Genomic DNA, 27,879 nt, shown 5'->3' with positions numbered 1-27,879 from the left:
ATGCTTTAGGGTTGGATGTTACTGGGAGCTGAAAGAAAAGGGGGGTCTGGGGGTCCTCCCCCGGAAAGCCTTAGTGGTGTACATGTATCGAATTACTACAGTAGGATAATTAGTCCAGATTACAGCAGTCATATCGTGCTTAGGTAAACAACTCAATTCAGTACGATCTTCTGATCTACAAGGTATATCTCCAAATCCCATCCCACTCTATATATGGTATACTACAACTTCGCCTTCTCGCTCTGAGCAGCCAGATCAGGCATCAACACGTCCCTCAAGTCGGAAGCCGCCTCGTTCAGGTAGTAGCTCATCCGCTCCGCCCCCAGGCGCTTGCACACGATGTTGAAGTTCAGACTACACACGTTAGTAATGGCCTGGCCACACACAGTGACAGAAACAACTCACCTGTTCTCGTTGATCATGTAGGCAATGCCAAACCCATCATCAATCACCTGACTCCATCCGTAGCCGTTGAAGAACTCCGAGCTCAGCTGGCTGGTGGACAAGTACCACGAGCCGCTGTATGCATAGGCCGGGTCCTCGTACAGGGCGGGCAACTTCTCCCCCTCGCGCACCAGCTTCTTCAGTCCAAACAGATGACGGTCCACGCCGTGGCCGTCGCTGGCCTCGGCCGTGTACTTGGAGTGGGCGGCCAGCGCCGCGCGGAACAACCGCACCACCTCCTCCCGGGCAACGGCCGGGTCGCTGATGGCCTTGCAGAAGGCCACGCTCTCGTCCGAGACCGTGCGGATCGTCTCCGTGCGGCCCTCCTGGAACTTGCGGGTCGACGCCGACTCGTAGGTCGGGCGGTTCTTGCCGTACATCTTGTAGTAGGCCAGCTGGATGATCATCTGCACGTACGCATCCGGACTGCACTTGAACTTCTTGATCAGGCCCTTGCCGTAGCCCTGGTACGCTTGCACCTTCAGCTCGTGGTTCGAGATCTGCTGCCGGTGCTCTTTGGTGGCCGCCTCGATCGCCTCCTCCACCTCGCCGTTGAGGTGGAAGTTGATCGGCCGCGGGTCGGGCAGGTCCGACCGCACCGCCTGCTCCGAGAGGTCGATCTTGTTGCCGAAGATCAGGCCGTTGAGGTGGTCGTTGAGACGATGGGTGGGACTGCCGTCCATCATACTGTGCTCACCCATGAACCCAGCCGTGCCGTTGTCGTTGACGATGAATTGCAGCGGCTTGTCGAACCAGCGGTTGGCGCCGTCGCCGTGCCAGTATTGGTGAGCGCGCTCCTCCAGAGTCACGGGCGACGCATCGTCCAAGCACACCACGAACCCGGCCGACTCGATGTCCCGCAGCGCCTGCTCGTTCGCCGGATGCGCTGCCAGCAGCTTCTTCCGGGCGTCAGCCCACGAGTCTCGGTTGGCGACCGTCAGCACACCAACCGGGGGCGACCGCTGGGCGATCTGGTAGATCCGCTCGAACTGGCGCTGGAACTCGGAGTTGTTCAGCGGCCGGCCGTTGACGGCCAAGGGGACCTTGAAGAACTGGTTCTTGCGCACCACCACGATGTGCTCGTGGTCCTGGGCGGGGAACTTCTGGGGGTAGTCCACCCCATCGCCCGGAATCCGGCAGCAGTTGAACATGTACTCGTACGAGCTCATCGCCATGGGCTGGCCGCGCATGTACTCCGGCTCCAGCTCGCCCGAGTCCACCTGGCGCTTGAACTCGAGCGCGGCGGTGGTGACCGAGGCGGCCCGCTTAGCGGGGTCCCGCCGGGCGCGATCGTCACGGTACGAGTAGAAGTAGGAGACGTAGGGGATGACCGGGTCGCGGTAGGCGAGGTACGCCGCGTGGTTCCACCATTCGAGAAGCCAGTTCTTGGTCTTGGGGTCAGCGGCGCGGGCGAGCAGCCTTTCCTGCAGGGGCTCGCCCTCACCACCGGGACGCACGAACGCCTCCACCGCCTTCTTGGTGCGCTCGTACTCCGCCTCGGACACCAGGGGGTGGACGGACTTCAAGTACCGCCGGCCGGTTTCCTCTAGCGAAGGGACGGGCAATCGGGGGAGTGAGTCTTCGAAGCGGAGCATCTTCCCTTTCGAGAGATCCTCTGTGTAGCCTGGGTCGGAATGCGCGTTAGCCGTCTAGTTGCTGGATCGGCAGACTTTCGCTTACCCTCAGGGACAGATGAGGCCTTGCGCCGGGGAGCCATGACTGGGGACTTTTGCCGATGATTGTTAGTCGTTATCGCAGTAATGAAGAGAGACAACTTACCAAAGCTGATCGGGCGAGAAGTAAATTTGTGGGGGGAAGACGGGGCCGTAGGAGAGTGGGGAGGCGGCTTCTGCTCGCAGCCGTAAACATCCCTCACGGTTGTGACTGGAAAGAGGGGGTGGTAGAAGAGGGGTGATTTGGTAGTCGCAGGGTAGAAAGTAGAGCAGCGAGAGTCGGAGGGGAGGAATAAGAAGAAAAGAGAGCAGAGAGCAGAGAGCAAGTTGGTGGAAGAAGAGGAAGACCACATGAGACGATCAGGCCGGTCAAGTCGGGGAAAAGCCTCGGCAGCACAGCGACAGCAGCTCACCCGACCGAGGGCGGGTCACCGCCTGTATCTTACCGGTTTGTGGGACACTTTGGGTGCTCAACAAGCGGCCAAGTGTGTATAGAAAGGTAAATTACGGCGTTACGGTACCACGATCCGCTGGCTTATGTAATGCCCCAGACCGGCCATCAGCCTCGGTTCATGGGAGCTCTAGTTCCTACTGTACTGTCCGTCCCTGGAAGATCATGACGACGACACAAGGAGGATATGAGCCCAAGATCTATTCCTCTATTCCTGTGCCGTTTTTCAATGTACATGAGCACCGTACATGAGCATCATTTGTCCTTGAATGTTTGCATCTCGCCTTCGAGGCTGTCCCCAAACTCCAAATGTCGCAGCGGTGGTCCCGTCGAAATGCGGGGAGAAACTGGGGACGGAATCAAGGCCCGGGTGGGGGTCACTCTTCTGAATCCGTCAGAATCAGCTGCATCAGCTGCCTACTCACTCAACTTGAAGTATATAACATCATCTATCGCTGCACTGCTGCATCATAACCCACGCATAGCCCTGTCCAACTCACATCCACATGAACCCTTCCATTCACCCGTCCCGCTTGCCCGAGCCACTGGAACGAGTTCATTGGTCGCGCCGCAAGGAGTGACCGCCTTCAACTCAAATGTCTCCTTCAATCGTCTTCCTACAGATAGTGCTTACGTCGTGAAAACCTGGGTCAGAAAGAATCATGGCATTATATCATGGGTATCATGGGAGGTTTACTATGGTTCGATGCACCGGCACGGTGGTAGCAGTACGGTTTGACTGCGTGGAGTCTTCACTGCTCTTGCCGCAGGTGAACCCACCGAGTCTCGAGTCTCTGGCAGTCAAGGCCGATCTTGCGACACCTCCTCCACAAACTCCATCAGACTTGGTCGTGATTCACTAGAATCAGCCCTCCAACTCTGAGCGCGCGAATTTGCGGACTTGCCCTTCTCTGCTCGGCCAGATACATCCACCCCGCGCAATGGGTAGGTTTCGACAGTCAACTCTTCCCGCGACAGACTGACTTTCATCTTCTTATTGTTTCCCAAGCTGGAGAGAGCCCGGAGCTCGCCATGATGCGCGTACGCCGCTTCCCAGCTCAGCACGCCCTTGCCCGCATCGTTGCCTCCCGGCGATTTCGCCCCTTTGCTTGAGATGGTGGTCACAATATCGAGCAGCATGAAATGGGCGAGGGCGGCTGCTGCTTCGGCTTGCAGTCCAATGCGACTGGGGGGCTTGACCTCGGGGTGATGCGGCAGGTTCACCGTGATTTCAAAATAGGTGCCTGATGGCGGGGAGACGGTGTTGGTCCGGACTTTGACGCAGAAGGAGCTTTCGGGGGTGAGGAGGTTGCCGGTGAACGTAGACTCGAATGGCATCAAGAACTGTTTGACCAAAGTCTCCACTTTGGGCACGGAAGCGTGCACTGTGGGCAATCTCACAGACGAAAAGGGGGCGGAAGTGAAGCCGCAACGAAGTCCGGCAGCCTTCAGCACCCTAACGATGTCACCCATAAAAGACTCCAGAGACCGCACATGCGCGGTGTGTTGAAGGTATGCCATCACCGGACGCAGCAGCTGGTACTCGGGAACATGCCGTCGTTTTGGAGTCAGAGGGGGCGGCGGCTGTGTCCTGCGTCGTAGATTCTGTCGGTGGGCGTAAGCCAGTAGGATGCGGATCGAGTGCGCTACTGCATCCGCCAGGGTGTCGTGTTCGTTCGAAAGCACCTCTGTATCTGCCGGTTCGCCCTGGTCGACATCCACCAGATCCAGCAGAACCTCCTGCTCTTCCGAAACGGGAACCTGCACGAGGTTCTGACGCGTCGTCACGCCCTGACTGCCCATGATGCGAGCCTCGCGTACCATCTCATGAAACAGCTCTTCCTCGTAGACCGTGTCGCGCGCTTGTAAAATCCGGCCCTCGATCGAGTCTGCATCCGGTAAAGACCAAGACACCTTCGAACACCCAGTAAATTGTCCCTGCGTCTTAACCCGCACGCGGACCGTCCGGACTTTCTGGGGAATCAATCCCTTGTCCAACAGTAGGCTTCCGTCGTCGGCTCGCCGCAAAGCCGCCAGGCCTCGGTCGCGGAAAATCGGCGTAGCTATCCAAGATCAGCATGGCTAAAGGCCTGCATTTTTAGGGGAATGCATACCTTCAAGGAACCCGTACTGCACCCCTAGAGCCTGCCTATCCCGGGGCAGACGGCAGACCTTCCACCCCTTGTTCTTCACCGCCAGCACTTCCTCCCAGTATTTTGTTTCCGACGCAACCTCAGTCTCCAGCCGGGTCGCAGACCGGAGCAGCTTGCTGGCGGCCGCATTGAAGTTCTGGATTCTCCAGCCCCGCGACACCGTCTTGATGTCCTGCAGCGCGGCCTCCGACTTGGGCGGGGGGCTCACGATCTCGGCGTTCAGCGAACCCAGCGGCGCAACCTGTTTCAGGTAGGCGGACATGGAGAGCTCCGCTTGTCGGGGGGTGTGTTTCGAGAGGAGCAGCGAGACGAAGTCGAGGGCAAACAGGGCTTCCATGTGCGCCTGCCTAACACCTGCCATCAGCACCGTGTTCTATTGGTCGGTCGGGGGTTTCCCCATCACCTACATGGCGAATTGTGTGATCTCGGCGCGGCGCTTGTACAGCTGGTCCATTCGCTCCGTGGTGTCGACCTCGGCGGTGGGCTTCTCGGCTTCGTCCTCCTCCGCCCACGGGTCCTTGTTCTTCTCCTCTGCGATTTTGGCCCGCAGGCTCTCTTCGGTGACATCGCGGAAGGATCCGTACTGGGCGTTGATCTGGGCGATTTCCTGGGGGAGAGTGTCCGGCCGTTCGCGCTTCTCGAGAAGCGGGCGCAGGGGAAGTGGGAAGGAGTCGGACATGGTGTCGTTTGTCCGTCAGGTGGCAGCTAATGGCGAGGAGAGGAGTTTGTGCAATTGATGGAGCCGGCGATAGAGCATGGCAGTTTGCACGTGACGGGGCAGCTGTTTCCGCTAGTCCGGGTTGGGCTTAGTGTTCCTCGGGTTATCGGTTCCGATAAGGCTTCATTTCTTGATAGAGGAGTTTGACTTGCGAAACACATTTCATTAGGAGTCAGTGCATGATTTGGTGCGTGATGAGTGATGCTAGCTCTCCTGCTTCTCCCTGGATATATCCTGATGGTGAAGACAATTTTCCAACACCCTTGAATTGATGGAATAAGTACCGACATTGATGCAGAGGCTTACCATTCAGGCAGTATCTACCTTCAAGCAGGAAGGCCCTTACTAGCTAGTTGTACAAATGAAGAACCGTTCATTTGCAGCTAATCTCAGGACTGTGTATAGTACTCATTATGTGTCTGGACGTATTCATCTAGGCCTCTGACAAAAGCAGTAGAAAAGGTACACAGTACTGTATAAACAATGCAACATCCATCCTAGGAGGGAAGCAGCGGTCTGGCGATCAATCGCTTGTTTATGTCATTTTCTCTACGATTTAGGTTAATGTTGGATTCCGAGTATAGGGTGAGATCCTCCCTTGCTCATTTGGCAAGTCATTTGTCGAGAACCATGGGCGTATGACTGGTTAGTAGTAGTTCAATGGCTGAAATATATATTGTGTCTACGAGCTGAACATTAGCATTGAACCCGAAAGGCTTGTAGAACTGGAATGTGTATAGATGAGCGCTAATTCCAGTGTACCTCGCGATCGAATCATCAAAATTCGACTACCAATCTCTATGTTGTCATTCTCCACTGGCAAACCAGTTCTGAGCGGTATGATGTTAATGTCTAGCTTGCCGGCTGGGCGCAACGACGGTCGGCCCGCAAGACCCCTCACTGTCCGGTTCGGGAAGCCCAGGCAATGTAGGTAGCAAGTCAGTCGCTCAGGAAATCCGAGCTGTGCTGCAGCTTACTCCAATCGGACCACACAGATTATGCGCGTGGATCCTGTTTGAGATAAAATCACATGACTTCACGTGCTAAAAGCGGCCCTACCCTAGTAATAATCACGTGGAATGTACCGCACTAATCCGCTTTTGGCGGGTGCAAAAGCGGTGACATTAATTGCCGCAAAGGGCCGCCTTTGGCCTCGCTCCCCTCTTTCGTCATGCCACTGGGCAAGATGCCTGCAGCTTCGACTCACCAGAACTGACACGAGCATTAAAGACAGCTGCATCCGCATCTCATTAAGACCAGAATTCCTTGAGCTGACTTTTCCGTGTTCTTTTCGTTGTTCCTCGCACCCTTGTCCCCCCATCCACCCGCTCATCTCGTCCCCCGTTAAACTCACTCATTCGGCGGGGCACTACCGGACCTCTCCAGTCCTCAAGTCTGTGACGTACTGTTGCCCACACCCGCTTTTTCTCACCGGAACTTCTCCCCCACCGTCACACAAGGTATCTTACCTGAGGAACGTTCCGCAAACCGCCATTGCCAGCTCTTTTCACTCATCATCCCATCGCCTATCCTCCCCTCATCAAAGTACATTGCTCATCCCCCGCGTGGATTGGAGCTACAACCCCTAACACATTGAACTCGTCGTCATCGACACGATGGCCGCCCCCCAAAATCCCGTCCAAACCCCCAAGAGACGCCGCATCGCGGTCTTGACCTCCGGTGGTGATGCTCCTGGTATGAATGGCGCCGTGCGGGCTGTCGTCCGCATGGCCATCCACTCCGACTGCGAGGCCTACGCCGTCTTCGAAGGTTATGAAGGTCTGGTCAACGGCGGAGACATGATCCGTCAGGTCTACTGGGAAGACGTCCGCGGCTGGCTGTCTCAGGGTGGTACCCTGATCGGCTCTGCTCGCTGCTTGACCTTCCGCGAGCGCCCCGGTCGTCTGAAGGCCGCCAAGAACATGGTCCTCCGTGGCATTGATGCCCTGGTGGTCTGCGGTGGTGACGGCAGTTTGACTGGTGCTGATCTCTTCCGGTCTGAGTGGCCGGGTTTGTTGGAGGAGTTGGTCGAGAAGAAGGAGTTGACTAAGGAGCAAGTCGAGCCTTACAAGATCTTGAACATTGTCGGGCTGGTTGGATCCATCGACAACGACATGTCCGGCACGGACGCCACCATCGGTTGTTACTCGTCCCTGACTCGTATCTGTGATGCGGTTGACGACGTGTTCGACACTGCCTTCTCCCACCAGAGAGGCTTCGTCATTGAGGTCATGGGACGTCACTGTGGTTGGCTCGCCTTGATGGCTGCCATCAGTACCGGTGCTGACTGGCTCTTCGTGCCTGAAATGCCTCCTAAGGATGGATGGGAGAATGACATGTGCTCCATCATCACTAAGGTACCATAAACCCTGACACATGTTCCCGAGCGCCGCTAACATCTTCCAGAACAGAAAGGAGCGCGGAAAGCGGAGGACCATTGTCATCGTGGCCGAGGGTGCACAGGACCGACACCTGAACAAGATCTCGAGCTCCAAGGTCAAGGATATTCTGACCGAGCGTCTGGGTCTGGATACCCGTGTGACGGTTCTGGGTCACACTCAGAGAGGTGGTGCGGCCTGTGCTTATGACCGCTGGCTGTCGACTCTGCAGGGTGTGGAGGCCGTTCGCGCCGTCCTCGATACCAAGCCCGACTCGCCGTCGCCCGTCATCACCATCCGCGAGAACAAGATCATGCGCACGCCCCTGATGGAGGCCGTGAAGCTCACCAAGACCGTTACCGCACACATCGAGAACAAGGAGTTCGACAAGGCCATGGCTCTCCGCGACTCGGAATTCAAGGAATACCACTTCTCTTACAAGAACACCTCCACCCCCGACCACCCGAAGCTCTTGCTCCCTGAGAACAAGGTAAGAAGACTGCTGCGAGGCTTTCGGCACGTGTGCTGATCGAATACAGAGAATGCGCATCGCGATTGTGCACGTCGGTGCCCCCGCTGGTGGTATGAACCAGGCCACCCGCGCCGCCGTCGCCTACTGTCTGACCCGCGGCCACACTCCGCTTGCGATCCACAACGGCTTCCCCGGTCTCTGCCGCCACCACGCCGACACCCCGGTCAGCTCCGTCCGCGAGATCAAGTGGATCGAGTCCGACAGCTGGGTCAACGAGGGAGGATCCGACATTGGAACGAACCGCAGCCTGCCCGGTGAGGACCTGGAGACGACCGCCAAGTGCTTCGAGAAGTTCAAGTTCGATGCGCTGTTCGTCGTCGGTGGATTCGAGGCCTTCACTGCTGTCAGCCAGCTGCGCCAGGCGCGCGAGAAGTTCCCCGCCTTCAAGATCCCCATGACCGTGCTGCCGGCCACGATCTCCAACAACGTGCCCGGTACGGAGTACTCGCTGGGTAGCGACACCTGTCTCAACACCCTGATCGACTTCTGCGACATCATCCGCCAGTCGGCCTCGTCCTCGCGGCGTCGTGTGTTCGTCATCGAGACCCAGGGTGGTAAGTCGGGCTACATTGCCACGACGGCTGGTTTGTCGGTGGGCGCGGCGGCCGTGTACATTCCCGAGGAGGGCATCGACATCAAGACGCTGTCGCGCGACATCGACTTCCTGCGCGAGAGCTTCACCCGCGACAAGGGCGCCAACCGCGCCGGCAAGATCATTCTGCGCAACGAGTGTGCCTCCAACACGTACACCACGCAGGTGATCGCCGACATCCTCAAGGAGGAGGCCAAGGGCCGCTTCGAGTCGCGTGCCGCGGTGCCCGGCCACTTCCAGCAGGGCGGCAAGCCGTCGCCGATGGACCGGATCCGCGCGCTGCGCATGGCCACCAAGTGTATGATCCACCTGGAGAGCTACGCGGGCAAGTCGCCGGAGGAGATTGCCGCGGACGAGATGTCCGCCTCGGTGATTGGCATCAAGGGCTCGCAGGTGCTGTTCTCGGCCATGGGCGGCGCGAACGGGCTGGAGGCGACCGAGACCGACTGGTCGCGTCGTCGGCCCAAGACGGAGTTCTGGCTGGAGCTGCAGGACACGGTCAACATCCTGTCCGGCCGGTCTAGCAAGGAGAACGCGGCTGCCTGGACTTCTTACGCGGCTTAGGTTGGTGAGAAGGCTGACACGGGACGAGGCCAGGCCGGGCTGGGCTAGAGCTAGATACGAGCGTGGCATGAGGCATGAAAAGATCGATACAGTGATGGGTGTTATGCGATATGGATAATGATTCGTTCATCAATGGACTTGTTGATGTTTACCCTCCTCCTCGCACCTTCCCCGTAGGACTGACCCTGGTGTATACCCAGAGTAAGGACCCCCTTTGCACCTTCCCACCCAAACCACTCCTCATCTATACCTAGGGTAAGGCTTCCCGGGGGAGAACCCCCGGACCCCCCTTTTCTTTCAACTTCCCAGTAAACCTCAACCCTAATGTATACCTAGCATGAATATGTTCCGGGGGAGAACCCCCGGACCCCCCTTTCTTTCAGCTCCCTGGTAATCTCCACCCTAATGTATACTTCGCGTAAGGCTTCCCAGTAAAAACATCCATAGTAAACATCGAATGCATGGAAATGTACATGGAAATATAGACCCCTTCTCTCATTGTATACTCCAAAACACCTAACACAGAGATATCTGGATACTAACCGGGGGAGACCCCGGACCCCCTTCTTAATTAAATTAGCATTAACTTATTGGAAAAATAAGTAAATATAAGAAAGTAACGGGGGGATACCCCCGTACCCCCCCTGCTCAGTTAAATCAAACATTAACCCTTAAGAGAAAAATGTAGACATGAGATACCGGGGGAGGCCCCCGGACTCCCCTTCTCAAGTATATTAAGCATTAACCCCCATCAATAAAAGACCATAGAGATTACGGGGGGAGACCCCCGTACCCCCCCCTTATTATTTGAACACGACAATCAAGAAAAGACAAGGCTTTTAGCCTTGGCAATGAAAAAAATCCCTCCCCCTTGACCAACCTCACCAACCAAGCAAACGGCACCCACCCAAACCACAACTCCCCCGTGCCCCCCGCCGCCCCAATCGGCACAACCATCATCGCCCTGCCCGGCGCAAAGCGTTTCCTCCTCCCAGCACCATTGATCTCCACCACCAGATTATTCGCCACAATGCCCGCCTGCTCCCCGGCCCGCTGCGCCAACCTCGCAGGATGGGAGGTAATGTCCCCCGCCGCCCAGACCCCCTCCACCCCCTTGACGCGCAACTCCTCGCCGACTACCACCCACCCCTTCTCATCCAGCACCTCCTGCGGTAGATAAGAGTTGTTAGGGAGTACTCCGGTCGTCGGGATATAGACCTCCGTCTCAACGGTCTCGCCATTATCCAATCTCACCACTCCCTCCTTTGGAGAGTAACTCTGAACCCTGCGCCCGGTAACAACATACACCCCCTTCGCCGCGAGTTGCGTCTCCGCCGCCCTGCTCGCGCCCTCAGCTGACCCCGGGAGCACGCGTTCAGCAGCGGAGATAAGAGTAACCGACGGTCGGTGCGGGAGGTCAGCGAGTTCGCCGGCCGTCTCGAGCCCGATCGGCCCGGCGCCGCCGATGACGATCCTTTTCGCGTTGCGGATGCTGCTTTGCGCTTTGCTGATCAACTCCCCTAGGGAGGCTGGGGTAGGGTTGGGGGTGGTCGAAGGGGGAGGAGGGGGCTTGAACGGATACAGCGCCACCCCCCCCGCAGTCTCGGTGTGCGTCGCGATCGAAGAAGGCGTGGTACTCCCCGTCGCGAGGACGAGGTAGTCATACCCCAATGTCCTTGTCCCTGCCGTTGGACTTGCTGAGGTAGTGGTCGGGGCCGAAAGCGCAACATCCACCTTCTTGGCCGCAAAGTCCACCGCCGTCGCGGCGCCCTCCACGAACTCGAATTCCCCGGCGGGATAGGCTGCGAACCCCGGCGCGATGGGGATGAGGTACTGCTCCGGCCGGAAGGCGGCGGGTTTGGTGAGGATGCGCGGGGCGGCGATCATCCAGAAGAAGTCGGGCGAGGGGTTGACAAGGATGACTTTGGTTTTCTTGGGTTGAGTGGCATTGTTCTTGAGGAGGGCGTGCGCGATGGGTAGGCCGGCGATGGAGGCGCCGAGGATGAGGACGGTTGGCATTTTGCCTTGTCTTGCGGAGGAAGGGGGGTCTGGGGGGGGTGGGTTGGTCGATTGGCGATGTGAATAATTGTAGGTGGAGTCGGATGTCGGTGGATTTATAGTCTACCCGTTCCATCACCTTATACTCTGTAACCTTGGCTGGAGTGGGTGCGATGTGCGATGTGCGTGTACGACTAACCAGACAGACCATCGGCTTTGCGTGCTGACGCGCTCGCGTCGACCCACTTTGCTGCAGATCGCAGACCGACACTCCAGGGTCTACTAGGCAGCACTGACTTGCTTGCACATACGGAGTACGGAGTACATGGAACTAGATTAGTGATACAAGCAGGCCCGGCTTGGAAATCCCGCTCGGCAACCGGCGTTTGATTATAAAGCATCGCTCCCAGACAAACTAACGCTGATAAATCACAACAAAGAATTAGTTAGACTTCTGCTGCGGGCAATACGAGCCATCAGTCCTATTGCCCGACAAGCAGCAACAAACACAATCGCCAGGTCCTACGACAGCCCTTCCAGCTCATCCAGGAGCTGCACCGTCTCCGCCGGACTCGCAATCCACGCCGTGGTCGACGCCAGCCTCGCCTAGCATTCTGTCAGCCTGCCTGATCGAACAAGGACGCGAACCCCACTCACCTTGAAATCATTGGCGCCCGCCGACAGGAACTGGTCGCCCACGTGCAGCGTGCGCGCGGGCTCGATGCCGCCGAAGTACTTCTGGCACGCCCGCACACCCCAGGACTTGTCGCCGATGTCCACGAACACGTCGTTGCCGCCTGACAAGCTGTTAGTACTATCGCCCCGGCTGTGCAATGTTCACTCTGATTGAGCTTTGCTGGGAAGCTGAAAGAAAGGGGGTCCGGGGTTCTCCCCCGGAAAGCCTTTCCCGTATGACTCAGGGCTGGGTGTGACAGGGAAGCTGAAACAAGGGGGGTTTACCGTTGAAAGCACAGAACGGCAGGCGGGAGCCGACGGGCGAGCGCTCGACGGTATTCTGCACGACGAGGACGGTCTCCTCGAGCTGCTCGCGGGTGATCTTGCTGCGGTCGAGCGGGTAGACGCCGACGGCGCGGTCCTTGCGGAGGACGGCGACGGGCAGGCTGAGGTTGGCGGCGCAGGCGCGGAGCGAGGACTCGGCGATGTCGAGCAGCTCGGTGATGTCGGCTTCCTGCCAGGCGCGCATGTCCTCGAGCACCCACTCGGAGCGGGGCACGTAGACGAGGCGGTGGGGGGAGTGGTGGTCGTAGCGGAAGAGGAAGTTGCTCTCGCCGCCCATGACGACGAGGCCGGCGCGGTGGGCGTCGGTCAGGCTGGGGGAGGCGTGCATGGCGTCCAGCAGGCCGCGCAGCCGCTCGTAGTACTTGGCGGCCTCAGTGTAGCCGGCGGCGGTGACGATGCCGACCTTGCGGCCGGTCAGGAGGAGGCGGGTGATGCGGGCAATGACGGGGTTGTCATCGGTCAGGCAGGCGCCGTCGTCGTAGAGGGTGACGTCGCCGTCGAAGGTGACCAGGTCGACGCCGGTGGTGCGGGCCAGGCCGAACAGCTGCGCCGAGTTGAGGATCAGCCGCACGTCGTTGAACGAGGGCGCCACGAACCGCCGCCGGCTGATGAACCGCTGCCGGTCCTGGTAGTTGAAGGCGTCCTCGAGGGGCAGCGGCGTGAAGAACGAGCCCACCGTCGGCACCAGCAGCTTGAGCTTGGACTTGCCGGGCGCCTGTTGGGCCTGGTGCGTGATGTGGTCGCTGATCAGCTTCTCCACGTCCCGGAAGATCTCCGCATACCGTTGGTGGGTGTCGGCGGCGACCGCGATCAGGTTCTCGCTGTGCTCCTGGTAGACGGCGGTGGGCTGCGAGTGCAGGACGAATGGTACTGCCAGAAGGCCTTTGATCCACTCGATCAATTGGTCCCGCCGGTGGGACTTGAGGGCATATTCAACGCGGTAGCGGGTGGTCATGGTGTTGACGGGCTGGGTTCCCCGCTTAAAGAGGGGCGCAGGTGCGGCAGTCAATTCGTTACAGGTGATTTTCGCTGGCGAAGGTCAGAGTCTTCGAATATAAGGTAAGACAAAGAAAGATAGTTAGATAAGGAACAGAGGGGAAGAATGAAAATATAGAAGCAAGGAGGCAGACGAAGGTAGGACGAACGGACGACAGTTGACTAAGTATGTATACAGAGAAGCCAGCAGGGAAGAAGCCTCGCTCCTCGTCGGAGATCGCCGCCGCTAACCGTGATTGGACCGGCGGTGAAGTCATCTGACCTCCACGGTTATCTGCAGGTCTGGGTCACATGACATGTCGATGCAAACCATGCAGTGCGAGTGGGTATCATACCGGTATCGTATCAGGACTACAAGTTCGAAGTAATGTGTTGACTGCATGAAGATACCTCAACTCCTATCAGCCAAGCCAAGCCAAGCCAGCAAACAAGCAAGCAAGCCATCAATGCGTCTATTTTATACATCTAGATCCCCGCAGGAAACCAAAAAAGCAAACCGGAAGTATCCCCAACCCCCAACCCCCAACACCAACACCAAAAACATGGGTTCTATGGATGACGATCCCGCACTTTTCACCCCGCACCAAAGCTCCCTGCCCCGCAAAACACAATCATGCAATATTCATTATTCGTTTCAAGTCGTGAAGCGACAGGGGCTTGACCAGATAGTCGTCGATCCCCGCCGCGAAGGCCTGCTGCTGCATCTCGCTCGACGCCACCCCGGTAACCGCCATGATGGCCGTGCGCGGGCGCGAGTTCTCCTCCTCGAATTCCCGCATTTTGCTGGAGGATTCGATCCCGTCCATGACAGGCATGGAGATGTCTGGGATGTCGCCGTCAGTAGCTATCCTGGTGAGGAGCATGGAGAGAGCGCTGGCATACCCATAAGAATGTAATCAAAGTGTTTCGTCGACGCTTTGAACTTTTCCAACGCGACAAGGCCATCGGTGGCGGTCTCATAACTGCAGCCGATTTTGCGCATGAAGGTGGTCAAGACCTAGAACTGTTAGCGCATGGACCCAGAGGACAACCAAACAATAGTCTCGTTGAGATGTTTGACGTACCTTGACATTGATATCATTGTCGTCGACGATCAACACGTGAAGGTCATTTTGTTTCGATTTCCGCGACATGTCCGGCGCGAAGTCGGACATATTCTCCCGCACCACTGGCGGCGACTCGGACCCCTTGGCCAGGGCGAAGGCATCCGACAAGCTGCGTCCACGCTGAGCACCGGAGAATGGACCAATAATATAATCCTGCTCCGCCAAAGGGGCCTGCGGGCGAGCTTCGTTGATCCTTTGCAAGGCCTGGATGATCTTCCGCGGACCGATACTATTCTATTGTCAGCATGGGACTGTCGCCTGGTCACGGGCGGATACTTACGGCTGCGGGATGTAGATCACGTCGGCACCCTCGATAGTGAGGTCGGGCGGGATGGAGACACCCTGTTCCCCGATCACAATGACTGTGTTGAACTTCAGTTGAGTCGCGCCCTTCTCGTGAAGCGCCTTCAGCGCGGACTCCTCGATCACCCCAATGTCGCCGGATGCTTTGTCGATTGAGTCGGCAAAGGACAGCATCCACCCAGGTTGACTCAACAGCACATTGCTTAACGCGCTCCGCAGAGCCAATTTGCGCTTTGCCTCCGGCCGCAGAAGCCCATCCGGGGCTTGTCTCAAGTCTGCATAGGCGTTCAATCCGACCAACGAAACCCGCGTAATCGAGCTAGGAATAGGTTCGGACGGTGCGAACGTCTCCGCCACAAAGTCCAGAGGCACATAAACGTCGACTTGCGTTCCAACGCCAACAGTGCTTTTGACTTCTACCTCCCCCCCCAGATAGGTCACCACTTGGTTCACCACGCTCAAACCCAACCCAACCCCCTCGGTCAAGATATTCTCCTGTGCAAATGGCGTGAACAGCTGATGCTCAAGAAATTCAGGCGCAATACCACTTCCAGTGTCTTTCACAGAAAAGTGCACGAAGACCTTCTTGGATCCCACATCTCTATGCACCTTCTTCGCCAAGGAGATCTCGATATATCCCGACCGAGTGAACTTGAAAGCATTGCCTAGGATGTTCATCACAATCCGGCGCCAGCCACCTGATAATGACTGAATGTTCCACGAGCCGAGATCCTCGATCTGAATAATGACAGACAGATCATCGGGGTTGTTGGTCTTTGCAGCTCCACTCGTCATAGACGTGCCGGTCTGCAGGTACCGACCCGCAATCTTGGAAGCATTAATGAGAGAGCGATGGCCGACATACAAGGAGTCGGCCACGTCCTCTATGAGCGTGTCCAGATCGAAATCGGTCATCAGATTGTCAAGTGCACTTCCATTGGCCCCGGCTTTCTTGTGCACAAGGGTTAGGTTGTTGATCTTCGTGAAGTCAAGCCTTGAAAAAGTCAGTCGATTGGTGAAATAGCATGTAGCTGAACTTACAGATGGTTTACGGTATCCAGCAATGTCAGACCGCACGTCTCAATCATGGTAACCATGTCCTGCTGAGCGGACTCAAGCCCAGTCGACTGCAGAAGCTCCGTGCTTGTAAGCATGCCATGCAACGGCGACCGCAATTCATGGCTGACTGAGGAGAGCAGATCCGATTTGGATTTCTCGGTCGCCGTCCAGTCAATCTGACAATACTTGCAAATCACAGAGTCACCAAACACTTTCAGGAAGTGAAGATCATCCTGATCGAACAAGCGTTCTTCGTCACAGGTCCATATCAGTGTCCCGGCGAGCCAGCGCGATTTGTTCCAGTTCCACAACGGCAGAAAGATGAAGGACCGGGCTTCGGGATACGTTTGTGCCAGCCGAGTCTCGACCGACTGACGCAAAGTAACGTCGCTCTCCTTCCGGGATTGGCTGTTGCGTCGATTCAATGAGTTCAGCGGTGAAAGGTTGATTGACTGTGGAGGGTTGAAGATCTCCCCGTAGGGACAAGCGTTGAAAAGGTCATGGAACAAGCCCTCGGTCAATGCTGGTCGAAGCGAGTTGGCGGTGCCCTCGCTCACCCGGTCGGATGTGGCGAGACCCAACGTCTCGCATGACCGCTCGGCCCATTGTCCATGAGAGGAGAGACTTGGCGAGCGACTGGACATCCCCAAGTCACTATCTCTGGAGAGCATGTCCCAGTCACCTACGCTAGCAGTCGAGCTACTGTGTCCAGGTTAGGTAGATAGTTTACGGTGTGAGGACTTTACGCCTTACCTGCGGGAATTAGTCCGGGATGCATCTACGAAGATGACCCCATCCAACTCCATGCATTCTTGTAACAAAGCACTGGCACGAGTGAAAAGCTGTGAGGTTTTCTCCGAGGTGGCGGTATATTCCGGGACAATCACCAGTTTGTTCGTGTCATCCGACCTTTTCCTAGGATTCTGCGACTGTTCCCAGGGCGAGGCCGCCTTGGGGGTACCCGAGGGTCGACGCTGAAAGAAGGACGAGTCCTGAGCATTTCCCGGCTGTCTACCCGAAGAAGGTGAGACTTCCCGGGTCGCCGTGGACGAGACCGACAGACGAGCAATGTCTGGCACATCCAGGGATCGAGGCGAATTCCTGTTCGATGCGATGCTCTTCCGCCGACTGCTCCAATCGGCGTTTTGTGTACTGGCCTGGCCTTGAGAAAAAGCCGTAAGCCCCGTAAGTAAACGGTCCGCCTGGAGTTGGCGACGCGCAGTCCGGACGGTTTCCAGGTGGTGTGCTACCGAATTGGAAATTTCATGAAGACCCGCCAATTCGGCCTCGCCAAAAGATGGCCAAGCCTGAGTATCTACAGCACCATATGTACCAATGACTTCCCCAGACGAACTGCATACCGGAACCTCCACATAGAACCTGGCACGAGGGTGCTGTTGAAGGAAAGCGTGTGATTTGACGTCGGTCTGCACGGAAATGTCCCGAATAATGGTGGATGCGTCCTTGGGCGGATGGTGGGAATGAGATATCACCTCCTCGTCGGAGCGTAGACCTAGTGTCATGAGTCCTAGAGCAGATGTCTCGTTGTCTCCGAGAACAGATGACCCTGCTTCCGCGATGATGTGCGTCTGTCCATTCTCGATTGACGCCACAAACGCACATTTGCAGTTCAGTTGCAATACACCGAGCCGAGAAAGAGCGGTCAGGGTTGAGTCTGGAGGGGGACGAGGTTTCGATGAGCTGTCTGGCTCGTCGGCTGGCGACGACGCCGACAGCGGCTGCGGCAGGCCATCCGTGCGGTCTATAGCCTGGAAGCTGAATACCCTGCACAAGAATCCAACTTGTTAGTCGATTGTCCAGTGTAGTGGGATGGAAAAGGCAAAAGGCCGGTTGGGGCCGCCAGATAGCGGCAGGAAGAGATCCTACTTGGTCTGATCTGGAGCCATCAAGGGCAGAGCTAGCACGCCGCTATTCGCAATAGCTGAAGGCCAGAGTCCTTATGGCATCGCAAGTGATGATACGAGCTCGTCCGATCACCCCGGTGGGAAGAAAGACGATGAGGAAGAATGACAGGCACAGCGGAGAGGTTAAGCTATATCGTGTGAGTGCGTGCAAAGGGCCGAGATTGCCGCGCAGCTTTTGAAGGTCAAATAAAGTTGAGAGATTGGCCACCGTCGGAGCTGAACAGGAAAGCCCCCCCCAGCCAAGTGGGCTTAGAAGTGGAGTCGGTGCGGAAATGGGTCTAGGCCGTCCAGCGTCTCCGCTCATAGGGTCGCAGCTTGGGTAAGGGGATCATCGACGGCCCCGAATCACTCGGTGCGTTGGCTTTCTACCTGGTGAATTTCCGGGAACGACCGTTGGTGATCCACGGTTCGACCATGACGACTCTGAGCGCATGATCCGGCCGAAAAGCTTCCTGTGGGGGGAAGAAATTCGGCTCCGAAGTATTCCCTACGAGGCGCAGAATAAGGCCTTATTTATATCTGTCAATCGGAGAAACCAAGCGAGAATCCTGGGAGGAATTCTTACCCGAGGAAGCGGGCTCGGGGAGGGACCGGCGATGGGGGCTTCGTGGAGATTGCGCGAGAGGGGGAGGTTGTAGTTGGAATGTGGGATCGATGGAAAGTGGATAATTGAATAGATAGATGGAAGGACGGATGTAACTGTGCTCACGAGAAAAACGATAAGGGGGAAAAAAAGGAAACTTAGCGAGAACTCCACAGTGGTTTCAATAGAGTTGTGCACGATGTGGCCGGAAAAGGCAAAGAGGAAAGGGAAAAAAAATGGAAGGAGAGACAGAGAAGAGTAGAAAATAGGCGATCGTCGGGGGAACGAAGTACTAACAAACTCGCCCGCAGCTCGCGGCTTCAATCCCGATTCCCGCCCGTGCCGGCCTGGCCTCCATTCATTTTCAGCTTCTTTCACTTCTTTCTTCGAGGTTCTTGCCTCATCTTTCCGCTTTCAACACCCCATGCCTGAGGCACCCAATTATTGATTATCTACTCATGATTATGTGATCATTCATGGTGATGATTCACGATTTGAAATCATTCATGATGGTAAATCCTCGCAGGCACTGCGGATTGCAATACAACGTATCTCCAAGGTCCCAGATGATAATTATCCCCACCCCAACAAATCACTAGTGGGGAAAAGTACTTTTACCCCTTGGGGCTAGACCAACACCTAACTATAGAAATGGGAAGTACTCCGTATCTAGAAGGTCTTTAGACCGTAGAAACAGGCGTGGAAAGTGAGCTATCATCGTGCTTATGAGACAGCTGCATGATCCGCTGTCTGCATGTCCAAAGAGCACCTTTCTAGCCTCACATGTGGGAAAGAAAAAAAGTTGGCAGGCCAGTGATCCATCCCACATAATCGATCGGTAGTATCCGATTCCTAGACCCGCAACGCACAATCTCCAGGGATGAACTGTCCTCCCGGCACGGATGGAAACCTGAAACCCACAATACCTTAACACCGCCCGGTTCACCCCGTACCCGCGGTTGATGTATCATCGCCGGGTACCAGCGCTAGGCTGATCTACCGGCTCAATCAAGGAAATGGCTCGAATGCATTGCAATGCATCGAGCTCGGTGTAAGTCTGTATCGAATCTTGGCTATTAAGGTCCAGGGGTGGTAGTCCACGCTGGTGTCACGCATTCCATTCGTCCAGATCTTCAACCGCTCGCCGGCCAAATGAGCTATTCCAAATCCTGGGTACCGAAGGATCAACTAGTCCTGTCTATTTTGTCTTTCGCCGATATGTACTGTACCCGTGGCAAAGGGTAGCGGCAAAGGTAGGTCCCAATGCCAGCGTCGCCCAAGCAGCGCAGTGTGCCAGGGCCTATCGTGTTCGATCATGCGCCAGGCACTATTTCAGAACGCCATCGGGTCTAGGTCTGCATTGATGGAAAAGAAGGCCTCCAGATCCATCGTGGAGAAATCAAAGTCCCAGCCCATGTCGGATTGTGTGAAATCGAGAAGATCATCTCCACTGCCTACGCTACCGCTGGGGATGCGTATGTCGTCCTGTAACAAATTTCCTTGTAGATCAGACAGCATGGGGAGGGTCCCTACTGTCGCCGGATCCCCGGGTGTAGCCATTGGCATGAAACTCTGCCCTTGGTGGGAGGCGGACGTCGGATGTCGCCGTGGATTGAAGGGTGGTGTGTTTTCATAATCATACATCTGACTTTTGGCGGTTTCCGGTGCTACCCACTCATACGAGGGGTGTAGTTTCCTCAAGACAGTTTGGATGGCGGTAATGGAACTCTTGATCGGATCCCCAGGCCGCATCTGTGACATTCCTTGCACGGCAGCATGGATCCACGGCAGGTGTGTGGCCGCAAGATTCTCACCGTGCATGAGGTCGTACATGAGCGCAAAAGATGAGTTGCCTAAGAAGTAGCCATGATACCGCAACTCCTATAAGGTCATCAGCCTTCTGATGCTCAAATAGCTCTTCAAAGAACAACATACTCTAACAAGTTCATTGCACGCCGATGCTTCGCATAGATGATGAATGGTCCGGCATGCAGCGCTGAGGGCTTGGTTGCAGGCGTCGTTGAGCCATGAGGGAATTTCAGTCGCTCGTTTCGTACCCGCAACGCATGATGACCGTTTCATATCCTGTTGCCACCGTCCACGAAATATCAGAAATGGTCGAAAGGTGAGAAGAATTGTGTGATAATATACTGTGGCAATCAGCAACTCCGTCAAGGATCCTGGTTTCATGTATCTTACGAGTGGTCGCAATGATCTGTCGCACCCCCAAGCTCCCTGGCTGGGCACATTTGTCCAGCCCAAAGCCCAGCGCCTGTCTCATCAAGCCGTCGAAACCGCGGAGCTCGTCGATGATTGATCTAGCAATCTTCCACATTTGTAGCAAGGACTCATGGCGGCGGCCGTGCATCTCCGACGCCGATCGAGCAACAACCTTGCCAAGGCTGACGAGGACCTGGAGGAAAGAATCCTCAGGAGGGGCGATACTGACATCCTTTAATGACAGCGAGCTTGGTCGTCCAAGGTGGAAACACGTCCAGCTGTGCATAAAATCAGCGGTGGGCAAGACAGGGTACACGGTAGAGGCTAGTCCCTTACATTTCGTAGAAGCAGAGGGACCAGAATGTAGCACGTCGTTTTTCGGTGCTGTCGGCGGCGTCTTCGCCCGCACTTGGGGCTTCCTTGTGCAACCCAGCTGAGATAGCCTTTCGTGTGGCTGTGCCCATGAGCAGGAATGTAGAGTTGGGCCTGCCCTGTTCGCTTTGATAATGGGCGTGCTGGGAAGAGAGGTCAGCGTCATCGACTCGCAACAGTCTCGTCGAACACTTATCATGATGAGCGCTAGCTGGATGGTTTGTAGGTTCACAACATCATCAAGTGAATGCATGGATAGCTTGACGCGATCGTAAAGCGTATCACCCCAGCTGTGATGCTGGGTGGCCAGTGCTCCAGTTGCCATGGCCACGAGCAGGATTGACTGGGTGATTTTATCGGGACGAACATCCGGCCCTTGGCCATACAGTTGATCCAGTTGATAATAGAACTCTTCCTTGGGCCACAACGGGGCCAGGTTGTACAGGGTAGCCAAGAAACGTTCGAGAAAGCATTTGGCTAGCTCATAGGGCAAGAAAAGCAGCTGAGAGTCCAGGCCCGCAACGGTCTTGGTGGCATCATGGGAGTCTGAGGGTGTACCGAAGAAGACGCGACGAAAGCTAAACATGTCCAGACCAGCTCCGGCTTCTTCAACCTCGCCGTGGGGCCGATCCACCTCGGCCGACTGACTGTTGGCCACCAAGCCTCTGTACACCTCGTGCATGAGGGCAAAGTGCGAGGTGGAGCCATAGTACAGTTGGACCTTGCATGAGGGCGATGTCATGTGGGTGGCTGAGACGCTGTTGTTGACGTTCAAACTGACCGATGGGTTCCGCCGACGTGCTTGTGCTTGGTGGTGTGACGGACCGGGAGACCACTGCCGCGCAGCACTGCCCTCGTCGGGCCGAGTAGTGGTAGTGGTGGCCCCATCAGACCCAGGCCTGTCAGTATCGAGTCTCGCTTGATATTGATATCTCTTCCTCCGCTGGCGGACGACATCGCGGTAGATGCATGGGGTCCCCCGCAATTGGCAGGTTTTGCAGGGGTTGACTCCGTTGCATTTGATCTTCCGCTTCCTGCACTCCTGACATGCCTTGGCGATCCGCCAACCCGTTGATTGAGCCGGGGACTCGGCGTCAGCCATTTGCACGGGGCAAGTTGGCTGGCTGAGTCGTTGTGTCTTGTTAAAATGGAAGGTTCATCGTGATGCGTCATTCATTGGGAGGCAGTTGGGAGGATCGGATTTAGATCACGTGAATTTATCCGTTATTCCGAGCCAGATCCGTCCTAGCCTGAAAGACGGACTCGACCAAGAGGTTTGTTTCTACAGCTGGATTACAATCACTTCCAACGATGTGTGTGAGATGGAATTCTGTTCCATTTATTCAAATTTTCGAGCTGCAATGGCAATGATGTATACCACTTTTGCCAGGTCATCGAGAAAAGATCTTCGTTCTCGGTGGCCGAGGCGGTGACAACAGTACCGTTGTGCAGAGCCACTTTAGCCGAGACCAAGTTGTCAGCAGCATAACCGTGAGCCCCCTGGAGCATGCTGTGGCCACCACCCAGCAGCGGACCCATGATGGAGACGCACTCGCAGAGACCGTGGACTTTAGGGGGTAAACCATGCTTGTCAGTGCTGCTGCGAGATATTGCACGGGGGAAGACACACGTGGGGGGGGGGGAATACCAGCTTGCTTTCCATGCGGATAGAGAGTCTGGACGACCTCGTATTGAATGACACCACCACCGGCAATAGCAGTTTGACCGTCAGCGCTGAGTTTTACCTGGTTGAGGCCACGCATCCGGATCTGAATGCCGTCTTGGATCTTGCTGAGATCATCGGTCCAACCGTGGGTGCCGGTTATGGCCAGGAACGGGACTCCTATCTCATTGGCGACTTTGATCTGTAAAAACCAGACAGTCAGCCGGTCCTGGTCTTCCTCAACAGCTCCTCACGTACCGTATTCACGACGTCCTCCTCGGCAGCTATATCGACCACGGCGAGATAGCCCGGGTGGACGCGGGGCGCAGAAGCACGATCAGTAACTTCGTCCCACTCTGTCGAGTCCGGGAAGATTAGCGTAGCATTCTCAGATAGCTGGGGCCCAAGCAATGCCTTGATCTGCTCCGACTTGGATGCGGCAGTACCAGTGGCCGGCACGGCCGCCTGGGTGGCAACGCCCAAGAAGCCAGTCGCGAGGATACTCCAGAGCATTTTTGAAATGATCGCAGCAGCTGGGTGATGGATGGTAAAGGTGCTCACACTCTGGGTTGATCAAGAAGCTCTGGGAATGGCGCCTTACTTGGGATAGAAGAAGAAGTGAGAGGAGATGGGCGAAGCAGTCCCTCTATATAGCTTTCGAGGCCACGGTTAGACAACTGTATCACTATTGCCTTGGCTATAAGCCCTACACTTGAATGGCGTAGTGCGGAAAATTCTTCGCGCTCCCATCACATCAAGCCCTCGTGTGGCTATCGCAGGATGAAAATCACTCGCATGGTTGCGGCGATAAAGCAGTCCTCATCCCGTTTTCAACCCATCGTACTCGCTTCGACCGTCTCCATTTCTGCAGACTACACTGCATCCAGCATCGTCAGAACCACTCAGCGGAGTCTTCAGGAGGGAATAGGCAAGGTCGTGTCTTACATGAGGCTTTGCAAAGCTCCCAGATATGCACCATTCTCATGCACGGGCTGTGCGCCGTCAGCGCCTCTAGTTCCACAAGCGGATACATCAGGCATTGGCAGGAGCCGAAGGAGCGGCTAGCGCCGAGACGGATTGGCATCGCATCTACTTAGCTATTCCGATTTCACCCAGAGGATTCAGATGCGCATGCCATCGGCCAAACTAACTGTTAGTAGCCAGGCAGCTGCCTTGTCTGGCTTTTCTAGCTTCTCGGGCTTCTCGTATTGCGTCGGGTCGAATAGGATTCAGTTAATTCTTAGCCCTAAATTTAGACCCAGCTGATATAACATTTTTGAACGGATTCCCAACTCCCAAATAGTAGGTTATAAAGTTTCTTCAGAGCAGCACGGCTCGTGCGTATACTAGCACTAGTTTCACAAAGGAGGAATGTCTCAGAAGCATCGACATACCTCGTGTGTCAAGATATCTGGGAATTACTATAACGGGACTGGAATCCGTATCAATAGACGGAGGGGCATTTTCACCCATATGGCTCCGATCAATGCATTTCGAGACCAGCAAACCATTGTGTGTGCAAAAACTTCCTCGCCTCCTGGGCCTAAGATGCATTCAAAGCGGGAGAACGGGGGAGCGGAAAGTGGGGACATGAATGAAGTTGATTGACAGGCCTCTGAGCTTGTCGAATCGGGCTCAGAAAGGACGGGCCAAGGACGAGATTCATTCTTGGCTTTCTTGCTCTCAGTTTGTCAGGCGGCAGGCCCAGACAAGAAAGGACTGAACTGTCATGAAGAACTAATGACTAAACGGTGACCCATTGCTACATGGACGACTACTGCCTGAGTGGACGACTGCTGCTTGGTGAAAGACTAGGGCTGCCTCTTATCTAGCCCGTCTCGAGCCGTAGGTGCGTGATTTGGCAACAGCATACCCATTGGATCAGGCTGTTGTAGAAATTCACAATATACTAAAATTCAGCTAAGCAGAATTCTCTACAGTGAGAACAAAAAGTATCCTATCGAGTGCCACTAAGTGGCGATTTAGACCTTCATAGCTCATAGACTATCTTAAACGCCGAGACTTTTCCATCCCTGTATTCTTGAAATCCGTCCGGCACCGAGTCAAGTCCTGCCAGTACCTTGGGCCTGCTTGGCTTGAGATCTCCCCTTTGCAGCCAGGCGGGAATCCTTTCAAACAACTCGCTGGTGAGTTCATGGTCGTGCTGGTGGGCCTACAGGAATCCGGCCAATCCGGCACATTAGCTCGGCCCAAAATAGAAGATTGGGGGGTCGATTGGTCGAACACATACGGGCCACTTGAATTTACCGTAGGCGTGGTCTTTTAAGAAGGCGGTCCACACCAAGACGTCGGTCACTTGGGTGCCTTGAAGGACATCTTGGGTGTTGGCTTTGCCAGGCCGCACGGTACAGATGGTCCCAGGACCCGCCGCGAAACACCGAGAGGCAGCCCCCGACGAGCCCTTGACCCCAATGGTATCGAAGGCATGCAGAAGACTGGGTACGACGGACTTGATCTTCTCTATGGTGGTCTCATCCTTGTAGTCAAAAACATGCTTGGCCCCGAAGGCCCGGACCAGTTCGGCGTGCCGGGGACTGCAGGTGGTCACCACCTCGAAACCATAGTGTGATGCCAGTTGGATGGCATAGAGACCCACACTTGCTGCAGAGAGGTTAGAGGGGGAGGAGAAGGCGGGGAGGAGGGAAAGAAGGGATTTAGGGGGAAATATCGAGCATGGTGGGTAGAGATCACGTACAGCTGCCACCCCAGACCAGAACACTGGTACCCTGGGCGTGGAATCGATCGAGAGCCAGACAGTCCTTGGACAAAAGAGCTAACCAGGCGGTGGCAGCCGCGAGAGGGACAGTACTAGCCTCTGCGCAGGAAATCCCTTCCGGCACCTTGAAGGCGATGCGCTCGTCCGCCAGACAATACTGGCTGTAGGCGCCAAGTCCTTTGATTTCACCCCCCCAAATCAAACCAGCAACGATATCGCCCTTGACTAGTCGGGTCACCTCGTGTCCCAGCTCAACCACTTTGCCGACAAAGTCGCAGCCTAGAACGACGCCGTCTCCGAAGGCGTTGCCGTCAAAGGATTGCACTAGCGATCAGCGTTAAGTCTTCTGTCTCGATAGGGGCGCGCAGGATCTGGCTGGTGGCGCCGAGGAGAAAGGAGAGATATACCATCCGTGGGATTCTGTGCAACATGGGAAAGTTTGACCAAAACCTGATGAGCCTCGGGGCGAGGTATGGGGATTTGTTCTTTGGAGAAGCGGGGGGACTCGCCGTCGTTGACGCGGACGACCAGTGCAGTGTTGGAGTCGTTGACGGAAGACATGGTTGGGTCTGTTGTTGGTAGAGAAATGCTCGGTGGAAGAGTCGAATCGAGGAGCTTTCTGAGTAAGAGTTTTATAGATCTTGGGGCAATGTACACCAGCAACGCGGTGAGCTTGGTTTTTAAAGCTTGACGTAGCGTAGCATCAAGACTACGAGGTACGGGAATGACGAGACTCGGCCTTTTGTCTGCGACAGAGTAAGATGCTGGAGTTTTCCAGGTTTTCCCACTCTTCAAAGTGCTTTAATGGGAGGTAGGGCCGGAGCGTCCTGCTTTTCTGCTCGTCCGGTAAATACATAGTAGATGCAGTTATACTGTGTGTTTATACCCCGAACTAATCTCTTGTCAAAAATCATCTATGGGCACGCACAAATGTGAAATGAATCAAGCAAAGGCATCGTGAAGCCATGCAGTTCTGTTTTCTCCCTTGCATCAGTGGCGACCAAGGGCAAAAACAACATTACTCTGTATAGTCAGTTGGCTCTTGTGGTCTTTCTGGCGGTCTTTGCTGAAAGGCGAGTGTCAGTCTACGAGCAGACCATGCCCCACAGGAGGATGATCTGTATGGCACCTCCTTCAGGGCGTCTATATCCCTCTTTTGAAGGAAGCTGCTGAGAGCCTGAGGCGCTCGTCTTCGTCACGTAATATCTTTCCCAAACTCCACTTTTTCTAGCTCATTCCTCAGTAGGCAGTACGTACTCCGTAGGCCGCCTGCTCCGCCACGCCTCTAACGGCGAGGTTTCCTCGTTAGTGTGCGGTAGTGTGCGGTAATTACTGTTCATCATGTCGGCTCTGTCTCACTCTTCATTGGCAGATGTACGGAGGCCTGTACTATGAAATCATGCGAGAAACTCGTCTGGATGAGTCGCAATCCAAGCAGACATGACCGTCGAAGCAGGATTAAGTCTGGGTTTCATTCCTTCAGCGTGGTAAGTGGTGGTGTTGAAAGCAGAAAAATTAGGGAATCAGGATCAGGGTTATTCCCGCAGGAACATCATTGTGCATGTTGAAGTCTCCATTGGTAAGCAGGTTCAGCCATCGCGGCTGAAATCGGTGGGGGGAGGTTGATAGATAGCTTAATCTTTGTCAGGCTTAGAGCGTTCGGACCGAGGAAGTGGTCTTTGCCCCACTCAGAGGTTCAGGCTCGTGCAATGGTTGGTAAATCCTTCAGGGAATGAATGGTATGGTACCCACTCTGTACTCGCTTTGACTAGTAAGGACACTTGCGCTTGCGCTTGCACTTGCCCTTGAAGCCCGGCCTTTTGAATCCATCCATCCCATGCACATCTTAGTAGGCGCAAAACGCTCGCTCCCTTCGACATTTCCTCTCGCTTACCAAACATGAAACATAGTCAAGACAAATGCTGTACCGTACCATCCCCCTCAACATCAACCCTCTTGTTTCTGGGTAATAGGTACAAGTATGATCGTCGTATAAACCTGCCGCTGCCTGCCCGCCTGGGTATCTATTCTCTGAGATGTTAATCATTATCTCCGAAGGCATGCACGATGCCATCTCAGCAAGGTAGAGTCAGGGTAGTTTTTCCCTTTTCTGCACCAGAAAATGAGAAAGAATCATATGCACAGGTCACGCCGGCTGTTCCGAAGTAGGCGTGAGCCTTTTTCTTTTCTTTTCTTGTTTTCCCTTTTCTCTCCCTTTAAATCTGATGCGGAGACCCATTCATTGATGGGGCAGAAAGACACCACACGATCTTCTACATCACTCACCACAACTACACGATGATTCGTCTTTCTTTTTTGTGGTGTTACCTATTTCTTTCTTTTTTCCTTTCTGCTTCTTTAGTTAATATGTCTGTATTAGCTTCTCATAAAC

General features: G+C 55.4%; 8 protein-coding genes across 8 annotated transcripts; 1 reads left to right on the top strand and 7 right to left on the bottom strand.

Moving 5' to 3' along the window:
* Nucleotides 1-141: 141 nt before the first annotated feature.
* ASPACDRAFT_79500 (carnitine O-acetyltransferase CAT2) lies at nucleotides 142-2,170 on the bottom strand. The gene is made up of 3 exons (XM_020205422.1): nucleotides 2,125-2,170; nucleotides 406-2,068; nucleotides 142-354 (listed from the first exon to the last, which is right to left on the bottom strand). Exons 1-3 carry the CDS (start codon nucleotides 2,159-2,161, stop codon nucleotides 222-224), a joined length of 1,833 nt encoding a protein of 610 aa, XP_020055029.1. The 5' UTR covers nucleotides 2,162-2,170; the 3' UTR covers nucleotides 142-221.
* Nucleotides 2,171-3,369: 1,199 nt separating this feature from the next.
* Nucleotides 3,370-5,400, bottom strand: ASPACDRAFT_52924 (mediator of RNA polymerase II transcription subunit 17; the record flags this gene model as incomplete). The annotated part of the gene is made up of 3 exons (XM_020202674.1): nucleotides 3,370-4,631; nucleotides 4,683-5,068; nucleotides 5,129-5,400. 3 exons carry the CDS (start codon nucleotides 5,398-5,400, stop codon nucleotides 3,370-3,372), a joined length of 1,920 nt encoding a protein of 639 aa, XP_020055028.1.
* Nucleotides 5,401-6,853: 1,453 nt separating this feature from the next.
* ASPACDRAFT_79498 (ATP-dependent 6-phosphofructokinase) lies at nucleotides 6,854-9,812 on the top strand. The gene is made up of 3 exons (XM_020205421.1): nucleotides 6,854-7,796; nucleotides 7,846-8,307; nucleotides 8,357-9,812. Exons 1-3 carry the CDS (start codon nucleotides 7,056-7,058, stop codon nucleotides 9,503-9,505), a joined length of 2,352 nt encoding a protein of 783 aa, XP_020055027.1. The 5' UTR covers nucleotides 6,854-7,055; the 3' UTR covers nucleotides 9,506-9,812.
* Nucleotides 9,813-10,276: 464 nt separating this feature from the next.
* On the bottom strand, nucleotides 10,277-11,749 carry ASPACDRAFT_1870966 (NAD(P)/FAD-dependent oxidoreductase; the record flags this gene model as incomplete). Its single annotated transcript, XM_020197964.1, has 1 exon — nucleotides 10,277-11,749. Exon 1 carries the CDS (start codon nucleotides 11,522-11,524, stop codon nucleotides 10,277-10,279), a length of 1,248 nt encoding a protein of 415 aa, XP_020055026.1. The 5' UTR covers nucleotides 11,525-11,749.
* A 95-nt stretch (nucleotides 11,750-11,844) lies between these two features.
* isn1 (IMP 5'-nucleotidase ISN1) lies at nucleotides 11,845-13,695 on the bottom strand. The gene is made up of 3 exons (XM_020196420.1): nucleotides 12,464-13,695; nucleotides 12,161-12,300; nucleotides 11,845-12,109 (listed from the first exon to the last, which is right to left on the bottom strand). Exons 1-3 carry the CDS (start codon nucleotides 13,476-13,478, stop codon nucleotides 12,026-12,028), a joined length of 1,239 nt encoding a protein of 412 aa, XP_020055025.1. The 5' UTR covers nucleotides 13,479-13,695; the 3' UTR covers nucleotides 11,845-12,025.
* A 246-nt stretch (nucleotides 13,696-13,941) lies between these two features.
* Nucleotides 13,942-18,028, bottom strand: ASPACDRAFT_79496 (uncharacterized protein). Its single transcript, XM_020205420.1, has 7 exons — nucleotides 17,875-18,028; nucleotides 16,741-17,772; nucleotides 15,970-16,689; nucleotides 14,906-15,922; nucleotides 14,584-14,854; nucleotides 14,402-14,516; nucleotides 13,942-14,342 (listed from the first exon to the last, which is right to left on the bottom strand). The coding sequence occupies exons 1-7, from the start codon at nucleotides 17,892-17,894 to the stop codon at nucleotides 14,131-14,133; spliced, it is 3,387 nt and encodes a 1,128-aa protein (XP_020055024.1). The 5' UTR covers nucleotides 17,895-18,028; the 3' UTR covers nucleotides 13,942-14,130.
* A 1,799-nt stretch (nucleotides 18,029-19,827) lies between these two features.
* On the bottom strand, nucleotides 19,828-22,189 carry ASPACDRAFT_30457 (Zn(II)2Cys6 transcription factor; the record flags this gene model as incomplete). The annotated part of the gene is made up of 5 exons (XM_020199730.1): nucleotides 19,828-20,376; nucleotides 20,431-20,645; nucleotides 20,695-20,993; nucleotides 21,052-21,230; nucleotides 21,278-22,189. 5 exons carry the CDS (start codon nucleotides 22,187-22,189, stop codon nucleotides 19,828-19,830), a joined length of 2,154 nt encoding a protein of 717 aa, XP_020055023.1.
* A 2,551-nt stretch (nucleotides 22,190-24,740) lies between these two features.
* ASPACDRAFT_30664 (zinc-binding alcohol dehydrogenase family protein) lies at nucleotides 24,741-26,048 on the bottom strand (the record flags this gene model as incomplete). Its single annotated transcript, XM_020199752.1, has 4 exons — nucleotides 24,741-24,923; nucleotides 25,002-25,372; nucleotides 25,467-25,811; nucleotides 25,895-26,048. 4 exons carry the CDS (start codon nucleotides 26,046-26,048, stop codon nucleotides 24,741-24,743), a joined length of 1,053 nt encoding a protein of 350 aa, XP_020055022.1.
* Nucleotides 26,049-27,879: the final 1,831 nt, after the last annotated feature.

The sequence above is a fragment of the Aspergillus aculeatus genome (genome assembly GCF_001890905.1).
Source record: "Aspergillus aculeatus ATCC 16872 unplaced genomic scaffold ASPACscaffold_10, whole genome shotgun sequence".
NCBI lineage: Eukaryota > Fungi > Ascomycota > Eurotiomycetes > Eurotiales > Aspergillaceae > Aspergillus > Aspergillus aculeatus.
The sequence above is the reverse complement of the archived record's forward strand: the minus strand, read 5'-3'. Positions and strand labels throughout refer to the sequence as shown.